The sequence below is a fragment of the Microtus pennsylvanicus genome, chromosome 2, assembly GCF_037038515.1.
Source record: "Microtus pennsylvanicus isolate mMicPen1 chromosome 2, mMicPen1.hap1, whole genome shotgun sequence".
In the NCBI taxonomy this organism is placed as follows: Eukaryota; Metazoa; Chordata; class Mammalia; order Rodentia; family Cricetidae; genus Microtus; species Microtus pennsylvanicus.
This window is the reverse complement of record NC_134580.1, coordinates 148,200,042-148,211,662: the sequence shown is the minus strand read 5'-3', so window position 1 is coordinate 148,211,662 and position 11,621 is coordinate 148,200,042. Positions and strand designations below refer to the sequence as shown.

General features: G+C 50.5%; 1 protein-coding gene across 1 annotated transcript; it reads right to left on the bottom strand.

Annotated features, from left to right (window-relative positions):
- Positions 1-381: 381 nt before the first annotated feature.
- On the bottom strand, positions 382-7,156 carry Cimip1 (ciliary microtubule inner protein 1). Its single transcript, XM_075963956.1, has 4 exons — positions 7,068-7,156; positions 4,310-4,391; positions 2,696-2,797; positions 382-543 (listed from the first exon to the last, which is right to left on the bottom strand). Exons 1-4 carry the CDS (start codon positions 7,133-7,135, stop codon positions 382-384), a joined length of 414 nt encoding a protein of 137 aa, XP_075820071.1. The 5' UTR covers positions 7,136-7,156.
- Between the last annotated feature and the right edge of the window lie 4,465 nt (positions 7,157-11,621).

The window sequence follows — 11,621 nt, the reverse complement described above, 5'->3', positions numbered from 1 at the left end:
CTTGAACTTATTTCTTCTGCCTCCATCTCCTAAGAGTTGTGATTGGTACCATAGCCAGTATTCTGAGGTGTTAGAGCTTGGTGCACGTATATAAGTCATCTACCAACTGAGCAACATCCCCAGATATAGACAAGTGTGCTTAAGAGTTAAACGACTGTTTTCCAAAGTCATAGAGAAGAATTCCCACACAAACAAACAGACAAATAAACCAGAGTATCTATTTTAGCTCACTTAAGCCAAGACTCTTGGAAGCACCACTAAATGGCAATGCCCAAGGCCGACTGTTATTCTTCAACACATCCGTTGATATGGGGGAGCTGTCCTCAGGGAGGCTCGCCCAGGTACAGGGCGCATCCCACCTGATGCGGAGGCTGGTGACCTTCAGTACACGCCTTGCTCAGGCCAGTGCAGCTCTCGGGCGTAAGCCCCTTTGCAGCTGCGGATCTCTGTGTCCTGCTCCAAGCACTTGTTCAGGCCTGGCACCCCAGATCGCCACCCGATGAATCCCTGGGTGGTCTGTGGGACTGGAGGTGATGGATGGACCTGAAGGAGAAAGGCCAGGGGTGAGTCACAGGTGCTGACAGGAGGAAGGCCTGCATTTCATGGTGGGGCAAATGGTCATACATGCCACGGGAGTGTCTGCAAGGTGCCCATGGTGCCATATGAGGCCTACGATGGAGAAGACAGGAAAACCAATATTAAACAGTGTGTGCAGAATGTGTGTGTGTGTGTGTGTGAAGGCTGGAGTTTGGCTTTTGTGTGTTCGTTAAGTTTCCATTCTGCTTCTTTGGTAACACTGACCAAAAGCCACCTAGGGAAGAAACTGACTTATACTTCCAAGTCTCAGCTCATCAGTGAAGGCATTCACCGCCGCATGCCGAGGTAGAAACCAGGGAGAAATGCTGCTTGTTGGTGCACCCATAGCTCAGTCATAGGGTCAGGGTTATAGGCCTTTGTTCTAAAGCCCAGGGCCACTTGCCTAGGGATGGCGCTGCCTGCAGTGGGCCGAGGCCTCTCACATCAGTTTATAATCAAATACGTCCACAGGCTAGCCTGAACTAGGCTTTCCTTCCAGAGGACTATAGGCTGTGACAAGTTGACGAGGCTGAGACACATGCCTTAGGGTTTCTAGTCCTGTGATAAAACACCATGATCAAAAACAAGCTGGGGAGGTAAGGGTTGGTTTCATCTTACAGCTTGGAGTCCATCATCCAGGGAAGTTAGGGCAGAACAGGGCTGGAAGCTGGAGCAGCTAAAGCAGAGGCTGTGGAGGATGCTGCCCACGGCTTGTCGCGTACGGCTTGTTGCCCATGGCTTGTTGCTCATGGCTTGCTCAGCCTGCCTTCTTAGAGAACCCAGGACCCATCATGGGCTGGGCCCTTCCACATCAATCAGTAATTTAAAAACTACACTGCAGTCTTGCCCACCGACAAATCTTATGGAGGCATTTTCTCAGTTGACAGTCTCCTTTCTCAAATGACTTTAGCTGGGTCAAGTTGCTAAAAACTAGCCTGACTGTTGTGTGTCTTCCTCAAGGACTCCCTACCTTGTCTCACGGAGTCTGTAGCTCACTGGTTCAGACAGACTGGTGGCTCATGAGTCCGGGACATTCGAATGGAAACAGCCTGCCACGAGGGGTCTGCCCACGGGCTCTGGTCACCCTGTGGAACATCTCCTGCCCACTGCATTCCTTGATTTTTTGTTTGAGGATCCCTTCCTTGTTTGCCCAGCCCATGATGGGTCCTGGGTTCTCTAAGAAGGCAGGCTGAGCAAGCCATGAGCAACAAGCCATGGGCAACAAGCCGTACGCGACAAGCCGTGGGCAGCATCCTCCACAGCCTCTGCTTTAGCTGCTCCAGCTTCCAGCCCTGTTCTGCCCTAACTTCCCTGGATGATGGACTCCAAGCTGTAAGATGAAACCAACCCTTACCTCCCCAGCTTGTTTTTGATCATGGTGTTTTATCACAGGACTAGAAACCCTAAGGCATGTGTCTCAGCCTCGTCAACTTGTCACAGCCTATAGTCCTCTGGAAGGAAAGCCTAGTTCAGGCTAGCCTGTGGACGTATTTGATTATAAACTGATGTGAGAGGCCTCGGCCCACTGCAGGCAGCGCAATGACTGGCGGTCACCACTCTGGAAATGTTGGCATCTGTCCCCCGTCCTGCATGCACACTGTCCATAGAACCCTGCTCCCTAAGGTGTTCCAGTAACCCTGAGATACAGTGACGAAGGAAGGAATGGAGACACAAACTCTGGGCCACTTGTCCAAGACAACACAGGAGCTGAACAGTAAAGCGGGACTCAGGCTCAGATCTCATTGTAAATCTTGAACCTCCCTTACTCACCTACTCCCATAGATTGCGCGCATGTGTGTATATATATGTGTGTTCATACATGCATGTGTGTTTGTGTTTATTCTTACATTTATGCATGTTTGTATGTGCCTGTGTTTTCTATGAGCATGTTTAGAAATCCATGTGTGTGTACGCGCATGTCTGCTTGTGTTGATATGTGCAGGTATGTGGGCGTGATTACCATGTCCGTGCAGGTGTCTTACCAGCGAGGTTCCCAACCTGGCTGTGGTTCTTGTGGCTGACAGCATGGCCCTGTCCTCACCCCTGGTAGTGGACAGACCACAGTTTGCAGTAGGACTTGCTTCTTTCTAAGAAAATGGTATAAAAACAGGCTGCAAACCTTGATATATTTGTCCAAGGGGCTCACCGGCCGGACACGGAAGTGGCTGGGCAGCTCAATCTTAGGCTTTGGGGTATGTGGCTCTTCCTCACCTTCAAGCAGCTGAAACGGAACCCCAGAGACAGGAACGTCAGGCCAAGGCTTCAGGGTGTGAGTCCTTCATTCACATGTGACCGAGAACACTCGTGGGGTTCTAAGTAGAGATGCTACAGCCCCAGCACAAGCGGAAGATGGCAAAGCGGATTCGAGCTGCTAAGTTAGTCCTGAGTGGCCCTTGCTGGGGCCCCTTCTACTAGTCTTCCAGCCTAGGAATTAACACCCCATCATGGGACCAGAGGGGACATCCCTGGTCAGGAACTCAAACTAAAAACTGCCTGTGCTGACTCCAAGACCAAGCTTTCCAACCAGAAATGAATGCCCCACACCCTGGGAGATTTTAGAGCCATTTAAAACTCCCTGGAAACCCAATTTAATTACACACGAGGAATATTAATATCGAATCACTCACGAACAGTACATTATTAAGGCCCCTACTTTATGCATCGAATTTCAAACCGTATAACTGTCTAAGAATTTTAAAAACCTCATTACAAATGGCATAATTTTAAAGCTGTGCAGTGGGTGGGCTGCGGGTGGGGCTTGCGATGCCATGAGTTAGAGGATTTTGAACTATGCGGTTCTGGTCACTGTGTTCTGGCAAAGGAAGAGGACCTGCCTGGGGTCTGGCCAGAGGTAGCTATGTCACAAACAGGCCAGCCCAGAAACCCTGTGGGTACTATGAGTGTCTGCATAGCGTTTGTTGTTGTTTATAACGAGGACCCACTCCCTCTAGAAGCTGAGCTTATGGTGGCCGCCTCTGTGACCAGCACTGTCTCTCTGCCCATGTCACCATGGCTCTGCTGTGATGCTTGTCCCCTCTCATTCTATCATGTGTCTGGACCCTTCTGAATGTTTGACCCACGCTTTGGGGAAGGCACTGTCTCAGTTACTCTTTGTCTCCAGGCCTGCAAAGGGGCCCACAGACCTTTGTCTCACCTACACCCCAAGTCACGTGGGAGCTACCATCCCACTTCACAGAAGGGAGAGGGTCAGGTGGCCTCAAGGTGAGGCTGAGGCCAGCTGGCTCCTCGTCTTTGTGCCCGCTTTGCCAGTCTTGTGCCCAGCCATCCTTCTTTGAACTCACTGGCCTTTTTAATAAAGTGGGCATGCAGCGGCAGCCCCACGCGCCTGGCTGCTGTGCAAACCACAACGTTGGTTTAGAGGAAATGCCCGGCACATGCCTTGAGCCTTGAGAGTGCTCTGCAACCCCTCAAAGGAACCTCTGGATTCAGGGGAGCAGAAAAAAGCTAGTTAAAGTGTGTGTGTGTGTGTGTGTGTGTGTGTGTGTGTGTGTGTGTGTGTGCGTGTGTGTGCCCATGGCTGCACATGTGAATGCCCAAAGCGGACATCAGCTATCCTACTGTGTGACTCTTACGCACAGTCATCTCCTCAGTCCCTCTCTTTCGGTTCATTCTTGCCGATTATCGGAAGGTAGCCATTTATTTCCTGACATCACTGGCTACAGCCTGGAGTCAGGGGTGGGGAAGTGGGGGGCCTGGTGAACTTCTCAATTACCTTCTCCATGGAGGTCGTTAAATAGCCCCACTTTGTCGGCCAGTTTTCCTGGGCTTCGTACTCAGTCTTCAGACGGTATCTCCTGAGAAACGGAAACACTTAAGTGGGCGGTGATGCTCTCAGAAAGGCCACCGTGCCAACCTCTAAACCTGTGGAGTCCTGGTGGCTTGCCTCTGTGTCCTGCACATTGACTAGTGGGTCTGCAGGGGATCTGAGTGGGGCTGGAGCAGGAGAGAGGTCAGTGCCCTCAACAGAGTCTCCCTTAACTTATGAAGAGACCCTGGCAGGGGAGGAGGAGGTGGGGAGAGATGGTGCAGGTGGGACTGGGGCTGACTACTGCAGGGGCATGTGACTGCTAGCCCTCTTAGGCTGGGTGCCCCACTACCCTTGGAGGAAGAGCAGCCGGAAGCAGACATACCCATGGACTGGGGTAGTGAGTTGAAAAAGACACTTAGTCCTGCAAGTATGGACGCAAAAAGCATGAACTTGACATCCAGACCTTCCTGGGGTGTTGTCCTCAGATCCCCCCTCCAGCCCCACCCTTGCTCATTCCACATTAAACACAGTTCCTAGATGCCCACGAGTGAGCTGAGTTGAGGGGCAGCTGGTGAGGTGATGTGTCAGGCTCTGCAAACACTGAGTTCAACTTGATCCTTCACTTGGAAATCAGAACCTACACCCCTCCCCAGTCTCTGCATGTTTGGGGTCTGGCCAAGTTATATACCTAGGCCCAGAGCCTGGAAGACAAAGTCTATTTCTTTTTGTTTTTCTTTTTGTATGTGTATGTGTGTACATTTAGTGTTTGAGTGTGTACGTGTGTGTACATTTAGTGTTTGAGTGTGTATGTGTGTGTACATTTAGTGTTTGAGTGTGTGCATGTGTGTACATTTAGTGTTTGAGTGTGTGCATGTGTGTACATTTAGTGTTTGAGTGTGCATGCCTGCGTACATTTAGTCACTTAGTGTTTGCGTGTGTGCATGTGTGTGTATACTTAGTGTTTGAGTGTGTACGTGTGTGTACATTTAGTGTTTGTGTGTGTGGAAGTCAGAGGACAGTTCACAGTGTTCTAGGGATCTGAACTTAGGTCATCAGGCTTTCCCTGTCACACTCCCACCTGCTGAACTGTCCCTCCGAGTCCCAGAGTCTATCTCTTATAAAAATGTAACCAACATGAGCCTCAAACAGGAGCCACAAACATGGCTGTAAATTTCCCATGGCCACCTCTCAAAAAGGAAGTAAAAATTGCCAACTCTCATGAATTTTCATGATACTTTTTTGGGAGTGAATTTTTGAAACTTATTAATTTCCCATTTCTAGTTAACCTCACATTTGACCATGGCCATTGCCAGTGCTCTGGAGTCACGTTAGATACCAGAATCTGGAGGCTCTAAGGGTCAGTTCATAGGGGAGGGGCCTTTTGGTCTGGATATCGAAGGATATATAGGAGTTTGTCTAGTGGAATGGGGGAGAGGATAATGTTTCCTTTTGGATGGTAATAAACACCTTTAAAACACTGAGATTGTGTGGTTCGTGGAAATGATGCTGTTTTTCACTTGGGAGAATTATACAGTTTCCTATAAAACAAACAAAGCAACAGTTCTAAGATGAAGCAGGTTCTTCATCAGGCTTCATCATCAATCGTCCCCATGGGTGCGAATAGTCACCGAGATGGTTACTAGGGAGCTTACGAGGAGAGCCAGGGGCCTGTCATCCCAGATACTCGGTGGCTGAGGCAGGAGGATGGTAAATTGAAGGCTCACCTGAGCTATGGAGGAGTGAGTTTAGACCAGCCTGGGCGACTCGAAATCAAAAGTCAGAAAAACAAAGCTGGGGCTTCTGGGGCTTCTGGGGCTGCTGCTGGGGCTGCTGCTCAGTAGCAGAGCAGAGGCTTGGCCAGAGTCCTACCCAGGGCTGAAGCAGAGGTGGGGAGAGGAGGAGGGGGAAGGGAGGAGGGGCTGCAGCTCAGCAGCGGAGCACTCTGCTTTTCAAAGCCTCAGAGTCATACCCAGTGCTGGGGGGTGGGGGTGGACGAGAGACAAATGTTTCTTGCACCAGACTCTTCAGAGAATAGCCTTTCGCTGCTCTTGGAGTCAAGGTCTCACTACAAAGACTGGGGTGGCCTTGAACTCACAGAGACCTATTGGTCTCTGCATCTCCAGTGTTTGCATTAAAGATGTGGGAAACCAAACCCAGCCCTGGGTCTTTTAAAATTAACATTTCTTCTTGTTTGAAAGAATCAAGGAAAACCAAGAAAGGCCAAACCTTCGATGTTTGTCAAATATTAGCATTTTAATTTTTTATCCTCTTTTAAAATTCCCTGTTGGGGGGCTGGAGAGATGGCTCAGAGGTTAAGAGCACTGGCTGCTCTTCTAGAGGTCCTGAGTTCAATTCCCAGCAACCACATGGTGGCTCACAACCATCTGTACTGAGATCTGGCGCCCTCCTATGGCATGCGGGCATACATCGAGGCAGAATGTTGTATACATAATCAATCAATCAATCAATCAATCAATCTTAATAAAATAAATCTTAAAAAAAATCTTCCAGTCCCCGCGGTGGGCAGGAAGGAGGGGTGTACAGACTGAGGTGTCCCTGTGTCCCCAACGTTGCCCCCCTCTCCTTCACGTTCCTGATTATCATAAGAGCACTCCTCTTGTGCCTAGAGATTGGCTGTTATCTAGTCTTGGCGGGGGAAACTGAGGCCGGCCGCCAAGGTGTGCGCTCGGCAGGTGAGAAGGGCCTGGCCCAGGGGTCTTACCAGATCTCGTCCTGGGCCACAAGGTTCATGCGCTCTGCGGCTGTGGTGCTGAGCGGCTTCTGCGACATGGCTCCTGGGGTCTCCGCAAACCTGTGATCTCTTTCCCTAGACTCTGCGTCCTTCGACCTTGGTTGCTGGGAGACCGGTTGCCAGGTAACACGTGACGCTTAGGCGGAGACCAACGTACACTTACAGGAGAGGTGGGTCCCTGGAACTTGCTGCTGCTGGTCTCTGCCCTCTGAGCGCCCGGTGGTCACCCTGTCACGTGTCCCTCTGAGTGACCTCTAGACCTAACGCCAACATCCCCACTTCTGTTTTGATACTGGGAGTTGGTCCCAGGGCATGGCACACGCTCCACCACTGACCCAGCCTTCACAGGGTCTCCTTAAGTTTCTCAGGCTGGTCTCGAACTCATTCTGGAACCGAAGCAGACCTGTGCTTTGAGATGCTCCTGTCTCAGCCCCCTGAGTAGTCGGGATGGCCTGGTTTGTACCACCAATTCTTGTCCCTGGCCCTTTTCAAAACTTAAGCCTCAAGCAAGGAGGTTAGAGCCATCCCTGCACCTCCCTGCAGAGCTACCCGGCCTCCACAGGATCTAGTACAGGCTGGCTTGTCTAGCCAGGCTTCTCTAGTCTGCTGAGGTCTGTGGGAAGCCATTGGTGTTGTTCTGAGAGTCCTCCCGTTCGCTTTTCTATTCCCGCTCAATATTCCACCCACCCCTGCCCAAGGACAGCGGGTCTGCGATGGCTTGACCTGTATTCATGCTGAGATGAGAAGGGATAGTACCGCCAGTGTCCTTGCTCCTGGGTGAGTGGGTCCTCAGGTAGGCACGGGTCTTGTCCCTGACCTTTCTCCCAGGTCCCTGTTCTGTGGCTGGTGAAGCCTTTATGGGAGGGATGAAGAGGGTGACTAGGAAAAAAAGACCCGTTTCTTTCATTGTGCAGTCAGGCAAACCCTGCTCCTGCTTCGGGAAGCTTCTAGATGTCTCTGTGACATTAAGAATAAGCACAGCCCGTGGCTGCTGTGCTTGGCCTGATGTGGAAAGCTGCCCACCCATGTACAAGGATCAAAGCATTTTCTGTGGAGACGGGGAGAAATGGCCTTGTGCACAGGGCTCCCTAAGGAACATCCAGGACTAGAAAGAGGCAGGAACTGTGGCCATGGGCAGGCTTGGGAGTCTTCTGTGGGGCCAGCTCCTGGCCCCACTTTTCATCACTGAGACCCGAATCCCCAACTCAAACGACTGGAAGGAAGAAAGTGCATTAGCTGTTTTCTCCACCATTGTGATGAATACCTGCCAGAAGGAAGGTTTGTTGTGGTTTCCAGCCATCAGGGCATGAAGACACGGTAAGGAGTGTGGAGCCGGTCACACCTCATTCACGGTCAGAAGCAGAGAGAGATGGAGGCTGGCACTCGGCTCGCCTCCTCTCTTTGTTTAGTCCAGACCTCTAGCTGCAGGGCAATCCCTACATATCTAGGCTTCCAGTCTCAGGCTAGCCCCAGCTGCTGAAGCCCACAAAGATGGATGCCCTTGATGCTGACTGGGGAAAAAACCTCAAGTCCTCCTCTTCCTCCTCCTCCTCCTTTTTTTTCTTCTTTCTCCTCCTCCTCCTTCCTTTTGGCTTTTCGAGGCAGGGTTTCTCTGTTTAACTGCACTGGCTGTCCTAGAACTTGCTTTGTAGACCAGGTTAGCTTCAAATTTACAGAGATCCACCTGCTTCTGCCTCTCGAGTGCTGGGATTAAAGGCGTGCGCCACCACTGCCTGGTGGAATAAACGTCTTAATTACGGGACTAGGGACTTGTTTTCCCTGGACAGAATCACTTATTGTAGGGTCAGGTACATCTATTAACCCCTACTAGTGAGCTGTTGACTGAGGTTTCTGTTCCGCCTGATCCCGCAGCCATTCAGCCCCAAAGAAACACATAGAGGTCTGCATTAATTATAAACTGATTGGCCTATTAGCTCAAGCTTCTTATTAACTCTTATAATTTATATTAGCCCATAATGCTTGTCTGTGTTGGCCACGTGGCTTGGTACTTTTTTTCGGCGAGGCAGTCACATCTTGCTGCCTCTGTGTCTGGATAACAACTGCAGACTGAATCTTTCCTCTTCCCAGAATTCTCTGTTCTCATCGCCCCACCTCTACTTCCTGCCTGGCTACTGGCCAATCAGCATTTTATTAAACAAGTACAAGGAACAAATCTTTACAGGGTGAAACCATTGTCCCACAGCAGTGATCCACTCTTCCTAGGATTCCAATCCTTCTACCTTGGTTAGGTTTGATGTTAGGAGCCACCTAGAAAGAGAGCTGCAAACTGAGGAAATGCAGGATCAGAGGTTCTCAACCTGTGGGTCACAACTCCTTTGGGGGCTGAATGACCCTTTCACAGGGTTGCCTAAGACCATGGAAATACACATGTATTTATATTACAATTCATAACAGTAGCAAAAGTACAGGTCTGAAGTAACAACAAAAATAATTTTATGTCTGGAGTCACCACAACATGAGAAAGCTGTATTAAAGGGTCACAGCTTTAGGAAGGTTGAGAGCCAGTAGCCCAGATCAAATTACCCCATGGGCATGTCTGTGAGAGATTGTCTTGTTAATTGATGTAGAAGGGCCCAGCCCACTGTGGGCAGCACCATTCCCTAGACAGGGAGTCCTAGCTAAGCGTTAGCTGGAGCAAGCCAGCTAGCAAGCCCTGCTGCATTTCCTTGACTGTGCAGTGAGCTAGCTTCCCTGGTAGGAGCTGGGTCTGCATGCCTGAGTTTCTGCCCCGACTTCCCCCAGTGAGGAACTGTGACCTGGAAGTGTGAGCCGACATAAACCCTTCTCTTCCATGTTGCCTTTGGTCAGAGTATTTGTCCTAGTGGCAGAAAGGAGTGCAGGAACCTAGGGCACCCTCCAGCAGGGTGGCAAGACTGAACGGGCCAAAACACAGGACACGGTGTACCCACCATGTCCTGGGGAAACCATCTGCCTGAGCATCTGTTGCCCTGTGATTCAGCTCCGAGGTGAGTCCAGACTTCGTTTAGTTGATGATGTTAGCCCTCCCAGAGGGCTGTGTAGTGATGAGTTCTCATCATCCCAGGCAGTCCAAGGAGAGGGGATTCCCACAAAGGGTTAGACATGCTTGAAGGGAAGCAGGGTCATGTGGTTGGCAGGGGAGAAGGCGGGTGGCACCTCCATTCTACCCCACAAAGTGTCATTCTTTGTCTTGTATTCAGTGACACGGGGAGGCCTCAAGGTGGCCTTCGTCATACTTTTCTCAACAAATGTTACTGAGTCTCTTATATGTGCGGGGCCTCTGGCACCTGACAGTGCCCAGAACGACCCTGTTCCAACCTCCTAGAAGCTTCCAGCCCAGGAAAACAGCACAGTCAAAGAGTTCTATATGGGACTAGTGTTACACCAACTCGAACGGCGATGTGGATGCTTTGAAGTTCTCTTACGGGTTGGTCAGGGAGGCTGTTCCCAGAAACAACAAAGAGCAATATTGCGAGATCTAGGCTTGGCAGGCCTTGCAGTTTGGGTAGTAAGTTTGTCCATTTTTTATTGCTATAACAAAATGCCTGAAGCTGTTAAGAAAAACGGTCCATTTGGCTAATAGCTCCTGAACTTCAGGAGTATAGTGCTGGCTTCCACTCAGCTCCAGTGAGGTCACCCTGGACAATGACGTCACAGTAGCGGAGTGTAACCGAAGTCATGACAACACTGGAGGACAGAGAAAGGGAGAGCCAGTCTCAAGGGAGAACTGACCTATGATTTGCAAGAGCTACACTGGTCCCTTCCCAGGGGGACACCTGTCCATGGCCCAGCTGCCTTCTATCAGGCCCAGAATTAGTTTTCCTGTGCTCTGACAAAAGCAACTGGGGAGGGAGGGTTTCTTCAGGCTTCTAGATTAGGGGATTATTCCATCACAGTGGGTGTCTGAGTCACTGTTCTATTGCTGTGAAGACACCATGATCAAGACAAAGCATTTCATTGGGGACTTGCTTACAGTTTCAGAGGGTCAGTCCTTTATCTTCATGGTAGGCAGCGTGGCAGCGTGCATGGTACTGGAACTGTAACCACGAGAGATTTGCGTCCTAATCCACAGGGAGCTGGCAGAGAGAGACTGGGCCTGACCCAAAGCCCACCTCTAGTGCCTCCAACAAGGCCGCCTGCCCAAACCTTCCCTAAACAGCCCACCAACTAGGGACTGTACATTTGAGGATATGAGCCTATGGGGGCCTGCCTCTTTCAAGCCACCACAGTGAGCAACAATGGCTGCAGAAGGAAAAGGATGTGGCGGGAACAGGAAGATGGCTTTGAAGCCTCAAGGTCCTCTAGTGATACACTTTTTTTCTAGCAAGACTGTGCCTCCTAAAAGTTCCAGAACCTTCCCATACGTTGGGGACCAAATGTTGAACACATGAGCTTTGGGGGATGTTTTTCATCTAAAGCACAGATGAGCTGGAAGCTCCAGTGTATAGGATGCTCCAAATGAAACATCCTGTCCTGGGGGATGCTCCTTCAGACCCAGGAAGCAAGCATCTCAAAGGCCTCAGA

Excerpts from the sequence above, each read along its gene's own strand:
- Cimip1 (XM_075963956.1), bottom strand. The coding sequence starts at position 7,135 with ATGTCGCAGAAGCCGCTCAGCACCACAGCCGCAGAGCGCATGAACCTT. Across the intron at positions 4,392-7,067 it reads GTGGCCCAGGACGAGATCTG|GAGATACCGTCTGAAGACTG; the intron begins GTAAGACCCCTG and ends TCCGTTTCTCAG. Across the intron at positions 2,798-4,309 it reads TAACGACCTCCATGGAGAAG|CTGCTTGAAGGTGAGGAAGA; the intron begins GTAATTGAGAAG and ends GTTCCGTTTCAG.